The sequence below is a fragment of the Podarcis bocagei genome (assembly GCF_964188305.1).
Source record: "Podarcis bocagei genome assembly, chromosome: 1".
Lineage (NCBI taxonomy): Eukaryota > Metazoa > Chordata > Lepidosauria > Squamata > Lacertidae > Podarcis > Podarcis bocagei.
Genome location: NC_138125.1, coordinates 130,223,721 through 130,248,128, shown reverse-complemented (window position 1 = coordinate 130,248,128; position 24,408 = coordinate 130,223,721). Strand labels below are relative to the sequence as shown.

Below are 24,408 nucleotides of genomic sequence, written 5' to 3'. Positions count from 1 at the left end.
TCGCGCGGGGCGTTGCGTCACCTCCGCTCCCCTTCGCCCTCGCTCAAGATGGCGGGAGTGTCGCCTCACGCCCACAAACCCGAACACCTTATCTGGGTTTGTTTTTTTTTAAAATAAATCTGGCTCGCGGCAAGTAATGAGAAAGCGCGAACCGAAAAAGTTTTAAAGTCTATCCCAACTATTCTCCCCCGCCCCCACTACGCCTCAGCTAACCGCCACAGGAAGTAGTTTCCCCGCCATTTCCGGGGCAAGGTCTGCGCACGCGCGGGCCGTGACCCTTTCCGCGCGTGCTAGCTCTGTGGGTCGGTCAGGGGTGCAAGGAGTCCTCGCAGCGGGAGCAGGAGCCCTTGTAAAGCGCGCGTCATGGTAAGCTGCTCGCGCTTTCCTCTCGAGAAGTATTTGCAAAGGGTTGGGAAGAATAATCCGTATTTCCTTCTTTCTCCCTCTCATTAATGCAACTCTTGAGTCTCTGTCTCCACCCATTCACGATGAAAGGTGTTCTCCTGTAAAATAGGCAGAAGGGGACCCCCCAGTGGGGTTCAGTTCCCTGGCGGCCCCGGTGCAAAAGTGCAGAGCCCGGGGCCGGGGAGAGTGGACGCCTTCCTAGAATGGTAGAGGCGGAAGGTTTCCCCAGGGTCATCTAGCCCCACCCCACCCCCAATACAGGAGCCTCCACGTGATGCACGTATGAATGGACTGCGTGCAGCTCGCCTTCACAAGGCGTGATGGCGGGAGGTGGACGAGGCAAATTCCTGGAAGAGTTAGTTCCATAGCGTTAGATGTTAGTGCAGAGGGGTAGCTCAGTTCGTAGAGCGTGAGACTCTGAATCTCAGGGTCATGGGTTCAAACCACACTTTGGGCAAAAGATTCTCCATTGCCGGGGGTGAGACTAGATAACCCTCGTGGTCCCTTCCAACCCTTGGTAAAGTACACACGTGCAGCATGGAAGTACAGGGATTCAAGCCTTTTGGGAAGTCATGCTGCCCATCGTACTTTTCCAAGTCCTGAAGGGGTGTGAGGTGGTGAGGAGGAAATCTTTTGCACATGCCTCCTTGACCCTGTCTTCCCCAGTACAGTGGTACCTCTGGTTACGTACTTAATTCGTTCCGGAGGTCCGTTCTTAACCTGAAACTGTTCTTAACCTGAAGCACCACTTTAGGTAATGGGGCCTCCTGCTGCTGCCGCGCCGCCGAAGCACGATTTCTGTTCTCATCCTGAATCAAAGTTGTTAATCTGAGATAATATTTCTGGGTTAGCGGAGTCTGTAACCTGAAGGGTATGTAACCCGAGGTATCACTGTATATGAAGGAGTGGTTACTTACCAGTCAATCAAATTGACAACACCATGTGCTCTTTATTCTTCCTTATTATCTTATCCTTTTATCTTCTGAATCTCTTGACAGTGAGTGACAGGAACGTCCTCTGCTTTGCAACAAGTTGTATCTATTGTGTGGTGAAGTGTGCAAATTGCAAAGTCAGGGGTTTTTTTGCTGTATCAATCGTTGACTGTTCCTGAGAGTGGATAGTTGTTGGTTCAGTAGTGCTGCAAAAGGAAAGGAATTATTGGGCAAGCGACAAAATAATGGGAGATGAGATGAATCCTTTTTGGGTCAAATTAGTTGATTTAAGGTAAATCCCTACAGCACAATCCTAACCATACCTACTCAGAAGTAAGTCCTATGGGACTTGCTCCTCTGTAGCAGTCTCCTTGCTCATAATAGTGTAGGAGCATGCAGGGATTGTTATTGCCAAAAGTGGGGTATGTGATGGACTAATCTAAAGCAATTTGGTACCAGTTGAAAGAGTTGGTGCTGACAATATGCTCTTACTAAGATGTAAACCAAAGTTTGTTTAGAGTCCAAGTATTTTTGCACAATGTACTGTAAATTCCTAACCCTTGAGAACTTCCTAGCAAAAGCTTTACTGACTTGTATCCAAATAGGTGGCTGACACTCTTTTTTATTTTTACTTATTAATATTTGTTGCTGAATACTCTTGGTAGGGACATACTTGTTAAATCTCTTAATAAACTGTAACTCTTAGCTTGTTCGAGAAGACTTTCAAATTTCCTTCTGCAGTAGCGACCTCTAGTGTCCAAAGAGTACAGATAACCCAGGCCTTCTCCTGGTTTCTAGCTGTTTCTGTAAGTGTCCATGCTGGATATCTTTGGAAACCACGAGAAGGCCGGGAAAGTGAGCCAGCGTCATGTGATCTGGCTAGCTTCATTTTAGCACTCTCTGGTTTTCTATTATCTCCTACATAGTTGCTCTTTAACCCATACATAGTTGCCTGCTTAAAAATGTGGATTTGTTTTGCATCTAGTCTTGCAAAAAGCTTCCTTTTAAATATGAAATTGAATACTGTATGTTGCTTTTTACAGAAAGTAGTAGAAGTACACCCTTTACTATTTTAATGCTTCCAGATCAAAACATTCTTGGATAAAATGTTTTGGTTAATGGGTAATATCTAAAATTGCATGGGAATATTTCCCTTCCTTTTCCTCCATGCCCTCCAAGTTTGCCCCAGGGTCCTCAAGTCAGAACAGAATTGGGGTTATGAGGGAACAGGAGGAAGGGGTATTCAGTTGTGCAAGCGAACTTCCAGTGCACTAGTGGGTGGGCACAAGTAGATGGCCTCCCAAAAAACTGTTAATAATGTCCAAAGTTCAACATGCTTTACACTGTGGAATATTAATTTACATTTCTTGCTGTTAAACATTTTCTTGTGGTGCTATCATTTAACTTGAACTTAAGGTTCCTATTGATGAGCCTTGCATACCTTTCTGTGATATAATTTGGTTGTCCTAATAAAGCTAGTACACTAAATTTAATGTTGGTAGATTTTCCGTGGTATCTGTAAGTTTCCAAATCACCAAAGCTTGGAAGTTGTCCCAAAGCCATTACTACATGTATGCCTATTCTTCCAATTTGAAACACATAAGCAGTATAACTCTCTACCTTTCATTTCTATTTTCCAGTCACATCCTTGTGCAAAATTTATTTATTCCAATGTAGTTAATACTGTTTTAAATAAGATCACCTAGGTATATTTAAATAAGGTTGGTATTTTTTTTTATAGGGAAGATGGCTTTTTCAGATAGCTTTTTCTGCGAATTCTTCCTTTGAGCAAGATCTGTGGAGTGAGTCTCATTTCTTAACAGCATGTGATGCCAATAATTTTGGTGTTGGTTCACATTCATGATGTCCTTTATTTGTAGAAAGGAGTCACTGAGTAATTAGGAAGCATGTATCTTAAGATCATGTGTAAAAAAAACCTACAGAAAGTATTTAACTTTTTCTTGAAGTTGCTTTACCTAAAATGTACTGACATGTGTAACACTTCATTGGCCATAATGGCGATTGTATATATGTAACTATGTTTTTTCCAGATTTTTCCTTATTTCCCCATCATTCCTTTAATGTGGTGCAAAAGTGGTAGAATCACATGTTTGCTGCTTCAGATGACAATGTGCTTGTGGCTGAGAGACTCAGGTTTGCTTATGGTACATTATGACTTGTGATTTGTTTTAACAGGCAGGACAGGCATTTAAAAAATTTCTTCCCCTCTTTGACCGTGTATTGGTGGAAAGGTGTGCAGCTGAGACAGTAACTAAAGGAGGCATTATGATTCCAGAAAAATCACAAGGAAAAGTGTTGCAAGCCACTGTTGTGGCAGTTGGAACAGGCTCTAAAAGCAAGGTAAGCAGACCTTTCCTATCAAAGCTTTTTATAGCTTTTCAGATAAGAAACATGAGATTTCTTAGTGCTCCAGGCAAAATCACCTCTCCACTCTACCTCAAGCATCATGAGCAGTGTGGTACAGTGGCAACAGCTTTCTAATTAACATTTCAAGGTGTGATTATCTGATTGCTGCTCTCCTAGGCTTTTCTCCCCCAGCTGTTTTTCTGCCTTTCCTCACTTGCACATCAGCATCATCATACACCTCTTTCCTCAACCACCACTATGATCCTTTCCCCCAAGCTCTTCCACTATTTGAGAAAGAATTGGAATGGGCAGTGGCCATTTACTCTCTGGCATGTCTTCATAGCACAGAGCTAATGGTAACTGAACTCCTTGCTTTTCTTAGTGATAAGGCCTGTAATGCTGTAACTCAATGCAAACTTATCCGTAAGTCCCATTAAATGTAGCACAACATTGTATCCAAGCAAACTTTCATAGGATGTGGATGTAAGATTGGAAGAAAGAAAGAATTGGTTTTTTTGTGCATGTAACAGATGTATGTTATGGAGCAGACTTCCCCATCCTAGTGCCCTCCAGTTGTTGCTAAGCTGCATCTCCCATCATCCCAGCACTTGACCGTGGCTGGCTGGTGCTGATAGGAGTTGGAGAACAAAACATCAGGTTGGAGGCCACTGTGGAGGTTGTGTTGAGCGCTTTATCTTCCAGCCACTCTTCGTGTCTTTTCTGGTTTGGGGAGGGGGCAAAGGGCACTCATCTAAATGCATTTTACTTGCCTCCTCCTGTTGGGTAAGTGGCTCATAAACGGTCTCTGTGGTGTTTATTTACTTACTATGTACTTCACAACTGGACACCTCTTTCCTTTCCTCTCTGCGTGTACCCTCAAAATCTGTACCAGGTGTGTGTATCCTGGAGCAGTTTTTGAGGGCGTGTAGTTACATTGTGCATGCAGAAGCATGCCAAGCTAGTGGAACAGTACAGTGGTGCCTCGCAAGACGAAAAGAATCCGTTCTGTGATTCTCTTCGTCTAGCGGTTTTTTTGTCTTGCGAAGCAAGCCCATTGACGGATTAGCGCTATTAGCGGCTTTTAGCAGCTTATCGGATCAGCTGATAAGTGGCTTAGTGGCTTAGAAAAGGGGGGGGGGAGGAAAAAACCCCGCAGGAACTCGCAAGACATTTTTGTCTTGCGAAGCAAGCCCATAGGAGATTTGTTTTGCGAAGCACCTCCAAAACGGAAAACTCTTTCGTCTAGTGAGTTTTCCGTCTTGCGAGGCATTCGTCTTGCGGGGCACCACTGTAGTGTTGATGCAGCCCTGTATTTATATTTTGCCTTTGTGTCGAAAGCCTGGGAAGATGCCCTGTGGGTAGGTGGTCCCAGTAACCTGTTCTGGATGGGGTTGCGGTACGTAGCTTGTGGGTACTCCTGGATACATCTTTGTCATTGGAGACTCACGTGACCTCTGTGACTTGCGAGTGCCTTTTACCAGCTTTGCTTAGTTTGCCAGCTACGGCCATATCCAGATCGGAATCACTTGACCACCATGCACTAGTAGCCCTGAGATTGGATGACAGCAGTGTGCTTGGTATGAGGCTGCCCTTGGGCCTGGTGCAGAAGCTCCAACTGATGCAATATTGCAGCTGCATTTCCACTACAGAAAACATTTTAAGAGCATAGTAACATACATTGTCAGCACCTATTCTTTGTCCCCTTTAGGAGGGAGACACTCGTCCAGTTAGTGTAAAAGTTGGGGAGAAGGTTCTGCTACCGGAGTATGGTGGAACAAAAGTTGTACTGGATGACAAGGTTAGTATGTGAATTAAATTTCTATACTGCATATTATACTCTGTATGCCACTTTTATACTTGCTTAAACTCTTATTTTATAAACAAAGGCAAAAGCAGTGCTTCTCTTAATTTTATGGAAGATCACATACATTTCGTTAGAATCTTCATGCCCTTTCCCAAGAAACCTCAGTGGTCTGCTCACCTAATTCTCGTATACCTAATAGTTTCCATATGCTATGTTCCGAGGTATATGCACACTGCCTCAGTCTCTGCCTACCTTCTATAAACATTTCATTGCTTTCCTTCATCTCCATCCAGAAGTAATGCATCTGGAATAGCCACTGTCCTCTTTCTGCAACCCCATTCCTTTGTTGTGGGAGGTGGAGAAGAGATTTTACTGCTTTTAGGCCTGTTACCAAGAAGTAATGAAACACATTTGTGACTTACCTCCTTGGGGAGAAACCTGAGTATTCGACAGGCAAGACTCGCCCCTTGTAGCCACTGCAGTAATTTCCTTGTGGTTTAACTTGCCTGTATTGGAATAGAAGTTTGCTAAGTGTGTGACCTGCATTTCAAAAATAACAACCATTGCACAAATTCTAGCATTTGTATGTACTATTTTAGGGCCAAACCATCTGTGGAAATAAGTTTGCAAACCATGTAAAGTGGGGGGAAGTTAAAAGTTTATGTATATGTATGTAAACCTTAGGTGAGATTTAAAATCTCAAGAGTACATGGGTCTTTTATAGAAGAATTCCAGCTGAATCTCTTAATTTTCTTTTGAACCCCTGTAAACTATTCCAGACAATTCATCTGAAGTCTGTCTTGGGGGAATTTTCAGAGCAATAGCAATGATGAAGTAGAAGAACTGTCCTTGGGTTAATATTTGTATAGCACTGATCCAAGGACATGTCATAAATCTCTGTGTTGGAAGAGCTTTAGTGTTTCAGCTTTTGAACTACTTAATTGTTTATCTTCAACATGAACAAATTTGTTTTCTTTATTTGCAGGACTATTTCATATTTAGAGATGGTGATATTCTTGGAAAATACGTGGACTGAACAGTTCATCTTGCTGCGTTATCATTAAGTTTTCATTCCACAAAAAGTGCTCAAATGGTTCTGTTCCATCATGTAAATAATTTCTTTATTTTCTAATAAATGCAAATTCTCCCAAATTACCAAGTATCATTGTAACTTCAAAATAAAACAATGTGTATAGCCAAAATACATTTCTTACTATCTTATTCTGTGTGTTCTGTTGTTTTTTTAAAAAAATATATACTTAGAGCAGCTTGCCGGCTAATTAAGTAGCCAAAGCATTTCAGGATGAAACAGTGATGGCTTGTGATATATTTTTTTTAAGCTATAGACTAGGAGCCAAAGAACCATGAAACCAGTTTGGGGTTTAGTTTCCTGCCTCCCCCCCAAAATCCCTCCTGTGCTGCATCACAGCCTTCTTTACATCATGCCATTGCGACGTGGAATCCTAAAGAGCTTTTTGGACCAATTTCTCCATCTTTAGAAAAACAAAAACAAAGCATCAGAATGCTTGGAGAGTTCACAAGTTGAGTATAATTATCCCTTTAAAAAGTCAATGAATAAAATAATTTCTTCCAACCTGGAAAACATCACATTTCTCACTAGGAGCTACTGGTGCACAAACTCAAAATGGCCATGCTATTGCGCTGTCACGGAAGGGTTACCAGCATTTGAGGGAAATAAAATGTGCGATTCTTTAAAATTAGGGATGTAAAACAGTTTCCAGAAAAGCTACTGTGTTCTGTTCAAAATGCTGCATGCCAGCAAATCGAAAAAGGGGAAGCATATCCAGTATTGAGAAAACCAAAATAGCTTTGTCAGGCAAATATAAAATGATGACACCTACTGGTCGGCTCCAGACATCATTGGAGGATGCCGATTATCTGGATCTATTCTACTTTGGTGTCGAGCTCCAGTTTGGAACTGAAACAGCCTTGTTTAGTGTAGAGGGGAGTGCAACTTTGTTGATTCTCTTGGATTTCTCGGTGGCTTTTGATACTGTAGACACAGTATCTTATTGAAATAACTTTGTGAGTTGAGAGTGGAGGGCACTGTGTTGTTCCTAATTGCAGGGCTGGTCTCAGAGGTCAGCATAGGGAGGTTTCCGTTCAGCCCCATGAAAACTAATCCATGCGGTCTCACGGGGTTCTGTTCTGTCCCCTGTTCTCTCTATATGAAACTGCTGTATGAGGTCATCAGAAAATTTGAAGTTTGGATGCCACCAATATGTGGAAGTGGGGTGTTTCCTAGGTCTGGGAATCTGGGGGCCACCTGTTTTTTGGGGGGTTGCACATACCCTGAAGGAACAGTTACATTATCTAGGACTGTTCCTCGATACCACATAGTCACTGGAGCCAGGGGTCTTTGGTAATATGGAGCGCCTATGCCCAGGTTTCGCTGCTGCTAGCCATTCCTGGACAGGGATAGCTTGGCCACAGGGATTCATGCTCTGATGACCTCCCATTTTGATTGATGTAATGATTTCTCTCAAAATGTTTAAAGGAATGAAAAGAAGTGGGAAATACTTTTGCCCTAAAAACAAAATGGAGGAAGGCATGCAGAGATAATATGAGGCACATCAAGACCCAGACCTGCAAATCACAATAACAAGAGGCTTGAAAACGAAATGCAAAAGTTTGACACTGAAATAATGCTCTTGATGAATGAGAAACCTGATTTAGAATACAGTGGTACCTCGGGTTAAGTACTTAATTTGTTCTGGAGGTCCGTTCTTAACCTGAAACTGTTCTTAACCTGAAGCACCACTTTAGCTAATGGGGCCTCCCGCTGCTGCACAATTTCTGTTCTCATCCTGAAGCAAAGTTCTTAACCCAAGGTATTGGGTTAGTGGAGTCTGTAACCTGAAGCGTATGTAACCTGAAGCGTCTGTAACCCGAGGTACCACTGTATACTTGCTTGACTAGAGAACAGATGGAGAGAGCAATCCAAATGATGGAAATCCAACATGTGAATTCTGCCCCGGTTAAAGCAACAGCATTCAAACCCTAATTGGCAGCTGAGAGAAGTTGAGCTCAGTGGAGGCCACAAATACACCCAGAACCTCTACCACCTACCCCACGGTAGACCCCTTCCCAATTTCCATAAAGGAAGGAAAAAAGGGGGAAGGAAATTTTGGGAATCTTTCCTTCTGTGTACTTAAGTTAACAGTATCTAAGCCACTATGTTTAGGATTCAACTGCCAAGAAATAAAGAGCCTCTCCCTTGTAAATTATGGGGGGACATGATGCACAAGCTATGCAGAATGTTATGTGCCAACAGCTGAGAATGTTATATCATCCACTGCAAGGCTATATCACAGAGAACAAGGCCAGTACTGTTTATTTGAAACTGGCTTATGGTTTAGTGGTTGACAGGTCAGCTTCAGGAAGGGCATTGCTGCAAACCATGATTCTCTTTAATTATGGATCACAACCAAAATATATTTTACACCTCCCCTTAAGAGCAGGGATAGTCAATATTTAAAGGAATTTATGAGGTGCATGTGGAGAGGGAGAGAAAAAAAGTTCCAACGCCATAAACAAATCCAAAGCATGGGCCCAGGATTCAATAAACTATTTTAAAGTATTGCCAAAGGGCTTGGGTTTTGCCTTTAACAGCACATATTGACACCGTTACTAATTTTGAAAAGTTTCCTCCTCATCAAATAGATTTGCCATGTGGCATGGGTGAGGGGATTCTCTTCAAGAAATGCTATCTGAACCCCACCCTCCAAGTGTGCAGAACTTTATGGGTGGGTGTTTGCTTTAATTCTAGAATGGTATGAATGAGGGCACTCCTTAAACTCCCGTGGCTCTGAATATCGTAGAATTTGAAGTGCTGTCTACTGAAATGAATGCAAATAAGTTGCAAATAAAAAAGACCTGCACCACAGATCTCCCAGTGTCACCAGATAACACAGCTGGATAAGAATGAAACGGTAGACTTAATTAGACTGAGAGGTCAGAAAGGTGCACCCACTTCCCCCTGCTTCTACCCAAACTTCCTTAGAAAGACGTGGACCACTGCCAGAAATTCAGGTTCTCATTGAAAGGAAATAATGACAAGTGCCTTGCTCCCTCTAGCTTTCTGTCAAGTAAATGTTTTACCCAAATTCCAGTTTGTTGTAAAGCAGACAAAAGTATGTTTGTACATAGTCACCTTATTTCCCCATACATAATTCTCTCTTTTTAGCCACACTGTACTGTAGGTGGTCTTCCGGATTGGCACTCCTACACGAAAATACTAGGGTATTCTTTTAAACCATTTTGGATCCTATTAATATGCCAATGAGACCTAACACCTGTCCTCTTTATTAAATTAGTGTACTGTATATAAGTAGCTGACTTGCAACTGATCTAGCCAGAAACTGAAGTGACACTGGAAACACCTGTTTTTTGGTGCCAAGTCACAATGAAAGTTTTGTTCCCATAGTTTATGTTGCTTCTACAAGTGTAAATGTAATAAGCAAAACAAGAAATTGATAAACCCGGTGTTGTACTGTTCTATTACACACCTTGTCCCATTGGCTAGTCTGCCTGGCACATATGGTTATTGTTATTCAGGTTAGTTTACCCCTCCCCCCAATTTTTAGGTGGAAATTTATTTATGGGGAGGGGGGGTTGGTAGCTATTTTTATTAAAGAACAAAGTGAGTTCATGCGGTTGCACTGCTTCAGTGACAGGAGTGCAAATAATTGTCAATTTCTGCAACACTTAAAATAAAACGCTCGATATAAGCCAAACCCTCTTCCATTCTAGAGTGAAAATGTGATCTTGATTAAACCAAAAGCCAGGCTCCCCCCTTATTTTTGTTATGGAATAGATCCACCAGAGCAACAAGTCAAATTTTAAATTTTAAACCCCAAACTTTCTTTGAATGTTACTTTACCTTTTATAGAAAGGTTTGATGCCAACCGATGAAAGCTAGGCTCCCTGATCTGCCACTAAGGTTAGGAGCTGTGGCCAGTTTTCTGTCCGTGGCGAAGATCTTCTCAAGGGCAATTAATTCTACTTGCTTTGCTAAACCCGCTCTGAAAAGCAAGCAAATATGAAAGGCCTTGGTGAGCAATATTTTTTGAGAGGGAAAAGGCTGGGGTTTGGCCCTGGTGAATGATGGGAAGCTGTAGACATGTTTGGCATAGGCACTAAGGGTGTAGCAATGGTATATTTTCATAGACCAAAGTTATAAGATTTTGAGTTCACCCGTGCTTCTTCTAAAATGGAAAGGCTCCATTCAGAGGTTAAAAGGAAACCCAGTTCTGAACTCTTATGACTCTTATTGTTAAGTTGTGGGCGAACATATCAGACGACACAGTGATTCTTCCAAAGCAGCTCTTTATTTGTAAGCTGGAACAGAACTGAACTGAGGCGCTCAGTCAGCCTGCTTATATAGAGCTCCACTAGAATGCAACAGTAACCATTTTCTGTAACTAGCCAATCACTGAACGTCACTTTCGATCCTTCATTTGCTTACAAACTATCCAATCACTGAACGTCACTTTCGATCCTTCATTTGCATAACTATGTACAGTATCCCCCTGCTGGCCCAGGGTGAGAACTTCAGTACATAACACTTATGTTACAATGGACAGGCTAAGAAATGTGCTGGATTGACCACAAATAAAAGTGGATGCAATATTTCTGTTTACTGCTTCCTAGTTTCCCCCTTCAGATCAGCATTGTTCTCCTGAAGGCACATTCAAAAGCCCCTGAGGCAGTCTGGCCTTCTCCAGGCTGCTTAGCGGTTATGGTGGAGTAGGACCTGGGAGACTAGGGTTGAAATCCCAACTCAGCCATGAAGCTTGTTCACCAGGTGACCTTGGGGCAGCCACTGCCTCTCCACCTAACCTACCTCACAGGGTTGTTGTGAGGAGAGAATGGGGAGCCCTATGCACACTACCTCGAGCTCCTTGGAGGAAAAGTTGGTTATGTTGTACAGTGGTACCTCAGGTTAAATACGCTTTAGGTTACATACACTTCAGGTTACAGACTCCGCTAACCCAGAAATAATACCTCGGGTTAATAACTTTGCTTCAGGATGAGAACAGAAATCGTGCTCCGGCGGTGCGGCAGCAGCAGGAGGCCCCATTAACTAAAGTGGTGCTTCAGGCTAAGCACAGTTTCAGGTTAAGAACGGACCTCCAGAACGAATTAAGTACTTAACCCAAGGTACCATTGTAAATGGAATAATAATAATGTGCTATGTTTTAGAGAAGTGTCTGCGAGGTGACATGTTCTGGCCACTGCCTTGCCCTGTTGTCAAAAGTTAGCAAGGGCAGGTAGCATGGCCGCAAGCGATGAGAAACACCTCCGCCTTTCGCTCCTCATTTTTGTCCAAAAACCTATTTGCACCAGTTGAACCAAAGGAGGGTCTCCACCACCACCGTTCAGCCTGGACACTGAGGTCCAGCTCCGAGGGCCTTCTGGCGGTTCCCTCCCTGCGAGAAGTGAGGTTGCAGGGAACCAGGTAGAGGGCCTTCTCGGTAGTGGCACCCGCCCTGTGGAACGCCCTCCCTTCAGATGTGAAGGAAATAAACAGCTATCTTCTCTTTAAAAGACATGTGAAGGCAGCCCTGTACAGGGGAATTTTTAGTGTTTGGTGTTTTATCACATCATTATTATTACTCTGTTGGGAACCGCCCAGAGTGGCTGGGGAAACCCAGCCAAATGTGCTTGGTATAAATAATAAATTATTATTATTATACGGTATTTCAACTCCCACCGGCTAAGGGTGTTTTTTATTTCCCCTCCTCCTGTTCCTGTGAACATCTAAGAAAGCTTCTCTGACACACCCATTATTATTTTTTTAAAAAGAGCACGTCCTTTGTTTTTGTCCAGGCCTCTTTCTTGTGCAGGGCAATTATTATTATTATTATGCTTTCTTCCCACACAGTTTTGCCTATATATGAGGCGCCCTATCTATCTATAATAAAAATAAAATTTTATTTATATCCCGCCCTCCCCAGCCGAAGCCAGGCGGCTAACAACAATAAAATAAAACAACATTCTAAAATCATTTCATTATAAAATCAGTTCAAATCAGATTAATGGCAACCATTGTATTTAGATTTATACACCGCCTTTCCCTCGCACGCCCTCAGGGCGGCTCACTACCTCTCCTCAGCCCCCTTTCCCGCCCTTTCCTTCCCGCCCTCCGCATACTCGCTCCTCCCCCTTTCCCCTCGCCGTTCTATTGCAATTCGGGGCGCGCGTGCGCTGTTCTGCCCTCTCCTCCTCCCTCCCCCGCCCCTGTGAGACTTCTGCTCTTCGGCGCTCGCGCCTGCCTCCCGCCCCCGCCGACCTGACGTAGGCCGATCACGTGCTTCTCCTACCCGTTCCCGCCGGGCTTTCGGCTCCCCCTCCCCGCGGAGGAAGCTCGCTCGTCTCGCGTTGTCCTGTCCGTCGTCTCGCGCCTCTCCCGCCTCCCTCCTCCTCCTCCCCCCGCCCTCCCCGCTTGGTTAGTTGCTGCTGCTGCTGTGCCACCGCCGCATCCGGGTCCTGGCGCCGCTCGCTGTCACTATGGTCATGGCGGAGGGGACGGCTGTGCTGAGGAGGAACAGGCCGGGCACCAAGGCCCAGGTAAGCCCGGCGCCCGCTCGATGGGTCCTTGGCTCTGGGTGGGAAGCGGGGTGCCGGAGGAGGGGGCCCCGGTGGCGCGGCAGGGGGGTGACGGGGGCCGAGAAGCCGGCGGCGGCCGAGGCCTACTCTCCGCCTCGCTCCGTTCCCCGGGGAGGTGCAATGAGGCGCCGCCGCCGCGAAGGGGAAAGTTAACGCGAGGGTAGGATGTTCCCCTCAAAATGGCAGGCCGCGCTATTAGTTTGGGTGTTGGGGGAGGGTCGGGGGTTCAGGCAGGGTCCTGATCCGGCGTTGACCAAAAAGTGGTGGGCGGTTCTTCCCCTCCCCCCCACCCCCGTGTACTTCGCGAACGTCTGAACGCCCCGCTGCGGCCTTGCGTGTCCTGCGGCTGGAGCAGGGATTTCTGGAAAGGGAGGAGAATAAGAGGGAGTTGCGGGGAAGGGACGTGGGTTGTGGGGTGTTTTTTTTTTTTCCAAAGCAGCTGCTTCGGAAATAAAGAGAATTTAGGGACGTGACGTTGGTTAGGAAAGGAAGGTTTAAGGTAAAGGGAAAAGAAACGGCGTGTAACCTGTGCAGGGAGGAAAGAGGAAAAAGAGGGTGTTTGGGGGAGAAGAATATAGGGGCGCAGGGAAGAGTTTGACGGAGTTGGTTGTCCCACAGAGAGAGAGTCCATGGGGTGGGGTCTTGGGAAGGTGACTTCAGGTGCTGGGTGAAGATGGGGAAAATTGCGTGTAAAGGGGGCAGTGACTTCATAAATGCAGCTGGGAGGAGTTGGAGGGTGGTGGTTGGAGTAGAAGCGGTCTAGCCTGTATTTTTCAGGGCTGGTGCCTGTGAGGTTGCTCATGTACTTGCTGTATTATTTTTTTTAAAAAATGCATATTTGGCAGAGATTCGTGTTGACATTATTCTTGCCTGCTGTAATTAAGACCCAGGTTACACCTATCTGTGTTTAACCTTTCAAAGCAGTTGGCGTTACTGTATTGAGAAATGCGAATCTTTTCTGTCTCTTACTCTCCCTTTTCTCTGTATTGTTTTAACTGCTGTCTTGAGTATTTGTGTTCCAGCCATTTCCTCTCAAAACTGGATGCAACTTGTACTGATATGTTTTGTCTTATTTATTTTCCCCCACTTGCCATCCTTTTATACTAGCAATTCATGTAGTGTATACATATAAATTTAGTCCATCTTGGCAAGTTAAAAAGTATAGGTAGTATTACCCTTTTTTTCATAGGCTGAACTGCTGATAAATAAAACAAGCACAGCAATTTGCATGGCCAAACTTGGCCCTCCAGATGTTTTGGGACTACAGTTCCCATCACCCCGACCACTGTTCCTGCTAGCTCGGGGTGATGGGAGTTGTCCCATAACATCTGGAGGGCCAAGTTTGGCCATGCCTGCAAGTTTTGACTATTCAAGTCAAATTCTCGGCTATAAATTATATGTATTTGTTGTATCGTTGGGACTCTTGTATATAGCAAAGTGCCTTATTTTGACTGAAGGAAATAACCTGGAGGCAAGTAAGTTCATTTTATAATTTAATTTAAAGAAAACATTTGTGAAGTTATCCTAGGATAATACCAGAGGAATGCACCAACTGAAAAGGGTGTGTGTGCATGAAATGCCCAGTAATAAGTGGGTTCTATTGCAAACTAACTAGATAGGTACATTCATCTTGAAGGATTGCATATCATATGCAGCATTGAGATGCTGGTGTCATACAAATGGCTGGATACTAAATTAGATATGACTCCTGTTGTTATTTTCAAGTTATTCCCCTTACTACTAAAATTATGTAGCCAGGCCTTTTTAAAATACAGTAAAGGTAAAGGTACCCCTGCCCATACGGGCCAGTCATGTCCGACTCTAGGGTTGTGCGCCCATCTCACTTAAGAGGCCGGGGGCCACCGCTGTCCGGAGACACTTCTGGGTCACGTGGCCAGCCTGACGAAGCTGCTCTGGCGAGCCGGCACCAGCGCAGCACACGGAAACGCCGTTTACCTTCCCGCTATAAAGCGGTACCTATTTATCTACTTGCACTTTAGGGGTGCTTTCGAACTGCTAGGTGGGCAGGAGCTGGGACCGAAAGACGGGAGCTCACCCCGCCGCGGGGATTCGAACCTCCGACCATGCGATCAGCAAGCCCTAGGCGCTGAGGTTTTACCCACAGCGCCACCCGCGGCCCAAAAATAAAGTCTTATGACGCGTTTTTATAGTGCCTTCTGGTAAAGCATTAAGGCTTGAATAAAGTAGCAGGAAAACTGTGACATACGGGACATTTTTCGTCCACCATCTGATTGTAACTTCCTTTATGAATAGTGAAAAAATTATGATGTGACTAGTTAGTCATTTTCATGTATGTTCTTATCTATTTCATTACTCTTTTTCAGTAACATGGTGTTTTTTCCAGTTGAAAAGATTCATGAGTCATCCTCTTGAGAAAGCTGTGGGAGACATACCTTAAATGTCTCCTGTAAAAGGGGTGTGGGCTGATAACTGTCGGTGTATTATGTAAAGGCAGATAGATGGATAGATAGATTTAGAAAAGATTGCAAACTTTTTTGAGTTTCTCCTGGCACATCTTAAAATTCAGTGCATCCGTTTAGAGCAAACAAGGACAGACTATAGCATTGTAAAGAACTGGAATTATTACCATTATAGTTATTCAACCTGTTTCATTAAAAGTACTTATAGTCAAAATGCCCATCACAGAAAACTAGTTTACCATTGACTACTGGGATATTGGAAACTCTGTATTGCAGCCCTGAACATTTTTTGGCATGGAGTTAAGTTCTATTGAAATAAATAGCACTATATCCAAAACCAAAGAATTTAGGATTGCAGTCTAATAGCCCGGCCCTATACATGTACACTGCCAGGTAAGTTTCACTGGTTTGTGTGACTTCTGTATAAGTGTGCAAAGTTGCAGCTGACATTTTGTAGTCACTGAGGACAATTAGGTAATAGGTGAACATGTCTCAGCAGAATACCTACAATATTCCCCCCCCCCCGCCCCTTGCAATCTGTAGTGAAATATTTAGAATGCTGCAGTTGGCCTCACTACTTGCTTTGCTGGTCGATAAGTATATCAGATGGGATACAGAGACTGCTACATCATTGCAGTGTCATGGCTTGTGATATTGCACTGATGTCATTACCTGACCCTGCTGTAAGTGTAGGTTGCATATTGCTGCCTTGGCAGTAGCTACTTTTACTAGATCAGTGTTTCCCAACCACTGTTCCGCGGCACACTAGTGTGCCGCGAGATGTTGCCTGGAGGGAGGCGGGTGAGTCGGGCGGCGAGAGGTGGGGCGGCGGCGGCGAGGAGAGGCCGCCCAGCGCGGGGCTCTCGCCGTCTGCCTGCCTGGCTGCCTGCGAGCTCGGCGGGCAGCGCCTCCGTCTGCAGCGCCCACCTCGCGGCTCTCATTCCCTGCCCCTGCCAAAGCTCACCCAGCCAAGCCGCGGTCTCCTTCCTGCCTCGCTTTGCTGCCTCCTCCCCCCCACCCCCAAAGCTTGGAGGTTCCCCGGCAAGGGGGAGGGAAAAAAATTGAAACTTACACTTTTGTGCGTCCCTCCCGGCGTGACGCTGCGCGCTGACGTCACGGGGCTGTAATGGTGGTGTGCCTCGAGATTTTTTTCATCAAACAAGTGTGCCTTTGCCCAAAAAAGGTTGGGAAACACTGTACTAGATCACCACATTCAGCTAGTTGCATTAACTCAGAATTGGACAATAGAGATGGTGAAATTAGGGATATCCTGAAGGACTTTACAGTCTTGTTGGAACAGCTGAGCATTCCTAATAATAGAATGGAATTGCACTTGGACGTTTGTGTGCAACTGCGCAGTATAAACCTATGTCTGTTCTGTTTTGATGTACAGTGGTGCCTCGCAAGACGAAATTAATTCGTTCCGCAAGTTTTTTCTTCTTGCGAGTTTTTCGTCTTGCGAAGCACGGTTTCCCATAGGAATGCATTGAAAATCAATCAATGCGTTCCTATGGAAACCGCCTTCAGACCAGGTCCGGGGACAGTCTGTCCCCCGACCTCTTCTGAAGGCTGGGGGGGGGGGACACAAGGGCTTTTCTTCCCACCGCCAGCCTTCAGAAGGCTGTTCTGAAGGCCGGCGGTGGGCGAAAGTCTTTGCTCCCGACCGGCAGTATTTTAAAAGAGGTCCCTGGAGATTTCCCTATGGGCTTTCTTCTTGCGAAGCAAGCCCATAGGGAAATTCGTCTTGCGGAACGACTCAAAAACGGAAAACTCTTTCGTCTTGCGAGTTTTTCGTTTTGCGAGGCGTTCGTCTTGCGGGGCACCACTGTATAGCATTCTAAGTGCTCTTGCAGTAATGAATATCTTTTGGACTGGAATCTTTCTGTTTTTCTTCAGTTTGCTTTAAGTCTTTTTTCCCCTTACTATCTTAGGATTTTTATAATTGGCCTGATGAATCTTTTGAAGAAATGGACAGCACATTGGCAGTTCAGCAGGTAAGATCATATTTAATTTCATTGTGTCCACCTCTCCTCTCCCCATTTCATCTATTTCTGCTTCTTGCTGTTTGTTAATTGCCTAGAATATATATCAGTGCATTTCTATAGTTACAAAGACAATTTTACTTGTCGTATGTAAAGAGCAGCTGTGATTGTTTGTGATAGGTTAGCCTTCAGCACACCAGGAAGACAGTGGTGTTCCATGCATGCTGTTACTTAGCTTTCTTGCAATTATAGTTGGGTTTGTTCGATCCTCAAATGCCTTCACAGTAATAGCCTTTGGACCACTGAGCCCATGTTCCTTCTAATACAGGGGTCAGCAAGCTTTTTCAGCCGTGGGCTGGTCTACTGTCCCTCAGACCATGTGGTGGGCCGGACTATATTTTGAAAAAAAATAATGAACGTATTCCTGTGCCCCACAAATAACCCAGAGATGCATTTTAAATAAAAGGACGCATTCTACTCATGTAAAAACACACTGGTTCCCGGACCATCCGAAGGCCGGATTGAGAAGGCGATTGGGCCGCATCCGGCCCCCGGGCCTTAGGTTCCTACCCCGTTCTAATATGTCAGTATTACATATTGTGCTTCCAGTAACAGTCGCTCTTCCATTTTGGAACACTGGAGGCCCAACATTAGAACGGGGTGCAGATTAGAGCAGATGTTGAGGGTGTGCAGGGAAAGGATAAGGGAAGATCTGTTGTGCTATCAGAAGTCTGCTGTGCAACAGCACTGGATCCAGCTCTAACAATGTGTGTTGAGAAATTTCTACAACAAAATTTACCACAGTCTTGAACACACTTGAGTTTATGTCTGACATTATTATTAACATCAGTGAAATGTATCTTATTTAAATATTTCTTTCCTCTAGTATATCCAGCAAAACATAAGGGCGGATTGTTCAAACATTGACAAAATTCTTGAACCTCCAGAAGGACAGGATGAAGGTGTTTGGAAGTATGAACACTTAAGGTATGATCTGTGCTGTAAAAAATAAATAAATTGTTTGAGCTTAACTGAAACGGGTCTCTGAAAAAAAGGCCTTGGGGCCTTCATCCTTGAATGAGTGCCTGCTTGGTATTGTCCAAGTCATTGTCCGTATCCTAAGAAGAAATATATTTTACGGTTAAACAAATTTGTTTCTGTCACTACCAAAGCCATTTTGATTAAATTCAAATTTCTCATGATATACTCAAGTTTACAGACCGGGGTGGGGGGCGGACTTCAGGCCAAGGGTCAAATGCAGCCATCCTGGATTCTTTAGCCAGCCAGTTTTTGTGTGATTCCCACCCACCCCACGACCACACTTTAATTCCAGAAATAACAAATTGCGGTTTCAGGATTCTGAACCTACTGTTCTCCAGATATTTGGTTGGCCCCAGCCAGAATAGCCAATGGTCAGGGATGATGGGAGTTGTAGTCCAAAACATGTGAAGGACACCAAGTTAGAGAATGCTAAATGACAGCATTTATAATGCTAGATATAATCCAAAATATTGTAGTTCATAATCATTGGACTGTGGTGTTTTAATGGGGGAGGGAAGTGATTATCTAACCCAGGCATGTCCAAAGTCCATTTCGGGGGGCCTAATCCGGCCTGCTGGTCAGTTTAATCCAGCCCCTGTGGCAGTTTATTTCCTGGGATAAAATCTTTTTAAAAAGGTTAACAACTTTGGTCGGCCCTTACGGCGCTTCACTTCATCAAATCTGGCCCTCTTTGAAAAAAGTTTGGACACCACTGAATTCTAACTTTCTGTGTTCTAAAATTTTAGGCAGTTCTGTCTTGAGCTTAATGGCCTTGCGGTTAAACTTCAGGTAATTTATTATTTTATCTTCCTTTTGACAATTAAGAATAACTTTTTTATGTATTTGCATCTTAATGCTTCATATTGTTCTTCAGTGCTCTGTTTCTTATTAGTCATGGTGGTAGGAATAGAGAGAGAGAAATTTGAATGTGAGGTCCTATGCCTGGCGTAATCTTTATTGTACAAATGTTTCAACAGACTGAATGCCATCCGGATACATGCACGCAGATGACAGCAACTGAGCAGTGGATATTTCTTTGTGCAGCCCATAAAACTCCCAAAGAGGTAAGAAAGGAATATAAAAAGCAGCTGCCAAGACTCTTCCCTGCATATCAACTTCACACAACTGGACCTCCAGCCCTTATCCTGCTACCATTTTCCATTCACTATTTGTCTGTAAGATGGTTCGGTTGTTCAGCATGAAGTGGTAAGCACACGTGCAAGTTGGAGATCAGCTATAATTTTCATCTGAGGAGTATACTTGCCTGCCACCATAAGTTACTGTGTACTTGAAATTCGGTAGTGGTAGTAGTAGATACAAGTATCATTCCTTCAAACCACGTCACCATAGCAGTCATGGTTCAATTTAATTTGCTCCTGGCCCACAGCTGTTGAATCTTGACATCATTTTATGACAAACTTAGTTTTCTAGCCATGACTGCACATTTTACTGGATTTTAAAAAAGGTTTCATTAATCTTTTCCAAGCCAAGTACTAATTTGTTTTTCTGCATAAGAACTTGGGTAGTTTTGCTTTTTTTAAAAGAGTAATAAAAGCAAGCAGGCTTCCCCTTTACCTGTAGCATGTTGTTCAGAGCCTTCACACTGGAATAGTAATAGTTCGTGAAAAGACAAATATGTTCAGACACTTCCATGGATAAGCACTTACTGAGCATTTACACAATAATATATACAGAAATAGCTGAGGATTTGGTCCAGAGATGGATCGTGAAATACTTTTGGATTTAGTACTTTTGGATTTAGGAAGAAGGATCACTATAAAGAGCATTAGGTAGGAAACGGGTCTTGATTTTTCTATCCCAGGAGAAAAATGGAATGAGATCTGGTGGGGTCTTTTTTTAAGTCTCATTAAGTCTGTCAGTATGAGAAGTGGCGGAATTGTCAGATGGCATCTGATTTTGGGATGTGTAAATAATACATAGCATGAATTAGATTGAGGAGGATATTGCACGGGGAGTGACATTTAAAGATAAATTTGGCAGCTAAAATCTTGTGTCCGTATTTTGGCTATATGGAAATGGCTAGTGAAGTGTCTAGAGCTCGAAGAGATGGGCAAAGTAACTGACTTGATTCACAGGAGTAATTGTAGTTCCCAGAATATTATGTTTGTTTGATAAATGGGACCTTTTAAAAATAATTAGAACAGAATATCAAGGGAAGTGCAAGGTTTGACAGGAGTTTATTTTTTGGAAATGAGTTTTGTAATTGTTACATGGATGAATAAATAAGAGTATGCTAGTGTGACTCTGTGTGTGTCACTCTCATGCCAGTTCTTAAGAGGAATTACACGCAGCGTGACAATCTGCCACTGTTTTTAGATATCTGAGTCAGTAGGTATGATCTTTTGTGTTCTTACTTCAGTAATAGTGTCTACTTTGCCAATTGTTTTGACTGTTTCTTTTTTCCGACTTTGAACCATTATCTGAACAGTTTTCATAGAATCCTAGAATTGTATTGTTTCTTAATTGGAGTATACATAATATTCTGAGTATTTTCAGACAAAAGCTCATTCCCCTAAAGCAAGACAACCTTTCCCCTTTAGTATGCCATCTTACTTTATGGGTGTAGCATCAGAGCTAGTAATAACTTCAGATGACATTCAGTTATGCCCACCCGCTTGTATAATGGGAATCTGATTGTGCAAAAGGATTTCCAGTTTCTCTTCTCTCTTTCTTGGGTCCTTTCTAGTGTCCTGCCATTGACTACACCAGACACACATTGGATGGAGCTGCATGTCTTCTGAATAGCAATAAATATTTTCCCAGCAGGTAAAGCTCTGTGTGAATCTGCTTGCTTTTTAAAATATTCTTGATTGATTCTGAAGGCAATAATAATAATAATAATAATAATAATAATAATAATAATAATAATAATAATTTATTATATATACCCCACCCATCTGGCTGGGTTTCCCCAGCCACTCTGGGCGGCTCCCAACAGAATATTATTATTATTATTATTAATAATAATGTGACAAAACTTCAAACATTTAAAAACTGCCTTCAGATGTCTTCTAAAAGTCAGATCACTGTTTATTTCATTGACATCTGATGGGAAGGCATTCCTCAGGGCGGGCGCCACTACTGCGAAGGTCCTGTAGCTTCACTTCTTGCAGTGAGGGAACCGCTAGAAGGTCCTCGGAACTGGACCTCAATGTCAGGGCTGAATGAATCTATAGATAGATTTGGTGAACAAATTTTTGCCAGAAATAATTTTTACATGGATAATATATGAAAGTAATACTGTCAACCATCATTAAACATTTAGTGCAACAATAGCAGAAGTAAGGTCCATGTATAATTTTTTTTTTAATTGCTTACAGGGTTAGTATAAAGGAATCCTCCGTAGCCAAACTAGGATCGGTCTGCCGTAGGATTTACAGAATATTTTCACATGCATATTTTCATCATCGCCAAATATTTGATGAATACGAAGTAAGTACTCTGATACTACAGCTGCAATTCTATACCCACCTGCCTGGGAGTAGATAGAGGATTGTACTATACATACCTTAATACGGTATTGAACTAGAGGTCATGTTGCAATTGGTCAGAGAGTTCTGCTCTTTTTGACACTTTGTTTTAGTATCAGCATTTATTTCTGAACTCGACTGAAACTGAGTTGTTCTTAGAGACCACTGCTGAGTCTCATTTTTTGCTTCCAAAACGTGGTATGTGTAGAAAATCTGTTTAGCTTGTGGAAAGTGGGTGGCACTGTAGTCTAAACCACTGAGCTTCTTGGGCTTGCCAATCGGAGGGTCGGCGGTTCGAATCCCCGTGACAGAGTGAGCTCCTGTTGCTCTGTCTCAGCTCCTGCCAACCTAGCAGTTCGAAAGCACACCAGTGCAAGTAGATAAATAGGTACCGATGTGGAGGGAAGGTAAAAGGCGTTTCCGTGCGCTCTGGCAGTCGTCACAGTGTCCCCTTGCGCCAGAAGCGGTTTAGTCATGGTGGCCACATGATCCAGAAAGCTTTCTGTGGACAAACGCCATCTCCCTTGGCCTGAAAGCAAGATGAGCGCCGTAACCCCATAGTCGCCTTTGACTGGACTTAACCATCCAGGGGTCCTTTACCTTTTACCTTTTACTCCAAAATATCCAAAACTCCAGACATTCCAGTGAGAGTAGGTGAATATTGGCTCTTCTTCACATACTTAGTGTGCAGTGTTTTGTCTGAGATAGGCAGTGGGACTTAAAGTTCCACGTGCCTCAGATCTGAAAGCAAATTATGTTGCTTTCTTCCTAGTATATTTAAGTGTGCATTACCTTATTGCATAAACCCTGTCCTTTAGATTCAGCAGAAATTACAAAATGTTTCCATGTACTAAGCAAGATTTCAGATGATTTGACAATAGTGCAACAATCCTTATTTGTCACAACTGCCCACCTAACTAGGATTCTGCGTATGAAACTGTGCAGTAGCATCCCAGACTTATTTCTGTCTGCCTGATTGACCCCCTGCTTTGTGAGCGGGAAGAGTCTCAAGAGCAGAGTGTTGATCAAGCATCCTGATGGGCCTTTTCTCCTACACGGAAGGCTCCGTATAGGAAATTATAACATGGTCATGATTCATTTTGAATAACTTCTTTCCCAAGTCTGTATTTCACGCTGTGTGTGTATGTGTGTATATTAATGCATTTTATTATTTTTCTGTCTTAAGAATGAAACCTTCTTGTGTCACCGGTTTACCAAATTTGTGATGAAATACAACCTGATGTCCAAGGATAACCTGATCGTACCAATTTTAGAAGAAGAGGTGCAGAATTCAGTTTCTGGCGAAAGTGAGGCATGATGAGTGTCGTGGACTGAATGATTCCATAATTAACATTGTGTACTGTATATATCATTTAGAAACGTCAATCATGTATCCTTAGAGCTTTGTTTAGTATACTTTTTGTATGCTGTGTGCGTTGCCTCTTAATATGGAATATGGTTTAAGTTATTCATGAGCTGTATATTCTTCAGTGTGGCACTCATGGTTTTTAAATAAAATTAGAATTATCTGTTTATACTGCCTGTTAATAAAAGAATTTACAGTTCTGTAAAATTGCTGCTAAACAATCATTGGATCACAATCTTCAGACCTTGTCCAGTTTAAACCTGAAGCTTACTATATACTGATGAAGTTGGAATTTTAGCCTTAGTTTGACTAACACCAGAAGCTTGCAAGTCCATTTAACTCTTTACGTTTTGTATTTTATAGAAACTACCTTTGTTTTAGTGCCCAACGTTTGCTTTTTTTGGGTGTGCGCATATATAGTGTCTAAACTCTTGTAGTATGTGTGTATCCAAATATTCATTATTACAGTATTAATACCAAAAGGATAACACTTATTATACTGCCAAAAGTGTATTCTAGATTTTTTCTTTATGGACTTGCCTTTCTGTATCAGTGGAGACTTGTGTATCGCAAAAGGCCGTATGTTCACTTCAGTCACCTTAAGGCAAAGATTCCCCTCCGTGTTTTCCTTCCTGCACCTCTTGCCAGTGGGTAAAAGCAATTTGTGTTCCTTTCTGCCTACAGTAAAGTGCTCTGTGGCTTATACCTGTGCATATTTATAGTAATTGCTTACAGGTGATACCTTGCATTAAAAGTTCATTTTACACTACCACAGAGTGTGCCAAAATAGCCTTGCTCATTTGTAACAAAAGGGTTCCGTGGAATTTTGAACCCTACTCATCACAGTACATGCAGCTGGAGATTCTGTCTTACCTTTCATCCATGCAAATACCACCTGCGTTATGTTCCAGTAATTGAATTCCACCCCCCACCCCAAAATCTTAAGT

At 43.2% G+C, this 24,408-nt stretch overlaps 1 protein-coding gene and 2 long non-coding RNA genes across 6 annotated transcripts; 1 reads left to right on the top strand and 2 right to left on the bottom strand.

Annotated features, from left to right (window-relative positions):
* The first annotated feature begins 210 nt into the window (after window positions 1–210).
* LOC308581151 (MOB-like protein phocein) lies at window positions 211–24,230 on the top strand. 2 transcript variants are annotated; one of them, XM_081183654.1, is made up of 8 exons: window positions 12,941–13,101; window positions 17,513–17,575; window positions 18,450–18,550; window positions 19,351–19,393; window positions 19,582–19,668; window positions 21,312–21,391; window positions 21,946–22,057; window positions 23,282–24,230. In XM_081183654.1, the coding sequence occupies exons 1-8, from the start codon at window positions 13,042–13,044 to the stop codon at window positions 23,411–23,413; spliced, it is 678 nt and encodes a 225-aa protein (XP_081039780.1). In that variant the 5' UTR covers window positions 12,941–13,041; the 3' UTR covers window positions 23,414–24,230. The 2 variants fall into 2 exon arrangements, with proteins under 2 accessions (XP_081039781.1, XP_081039780.1); XM_081183655.1 differs by lacking the exons at window positions 12,941–13,101; window positions 17,513–17,575; window positions 18,450–18,550; ... (3 more) ...; window positions 21,946–22,057; window positions 23,282–24,230 and adding exons at window positions 211–366; window positions 3,534–3,698; window positions 5,413–5,502; window positions 6,494–6,729.
* LOC308581846 lies at window positions 279–12,838 on the bottom strand. Of its 3 annotated transcripts, XR_014005323.1 has the most exons (4): window positions 11,285–11,714; window positions 10,412–11,241; window positions 5,931–6,014; window positions 279–1,543 (listed from the first exon to the last, which is right to left on the bottom strand). It is a non-coding gene; the product is annotated as an uncharacterized lncRNA (long non-coding RNA). The 3 variants fall into 3 exon arrangements; XR_014005322.1 differs by lacking the exons at window positions 279–1,543; window positions 11,285–11,714 and adding an exon at window positions 12,578–12,658 and having other exon boundaries at window positions 5,509–6,014; window positions 10,412–10,553; XR_014005321.1 differs by lacking the exons at window positions 279–1,543; window positions 11,285–11,714 and adding an exon at window positions 12,824–12,838 and having other exon boundaries at window positions 5,516–6,014; window positions 10,412–10,553.
* LOC308581951 lies at window positions 13,970–17,189 on the bottom strand. Its single transcript, XR_014005394.1, has 2 exons — window positions 16,775–17,189; window positions 13,970–16,303 (listed from the first exon to the last, which is right to left on the bottom strand). It is a non-coding gene; the product is annotated as an uncharacterized lncRNA (long non-coding RNA).
* Window positions 24,231–24,408: the final 178 nt, after the last annotated feature.

Coding starts and splice junctions, on each gene's coding strand:
- LOC308581151 (XM_081183654.1), top strand. CDS start 13,042: ATGGTCATGGCGGAGGGGACGGCTGTGCTGAGGAGGAACAGGCCGGGC. Junction 18,551..19,350: donor TGGAAGTATGAACACTTAAG/GTATGATCTGTG, acceptor CTAAAATTTTAG/GCAGTTCTGTCTTGAGCTTA. Junction 21,392..21,945: donor AATAAATATTTTCCCAGCAG/GTAAAGCTCTGT, acceptor AATTGCTTACAG/GGTTAGTATAAAGGAATCCT.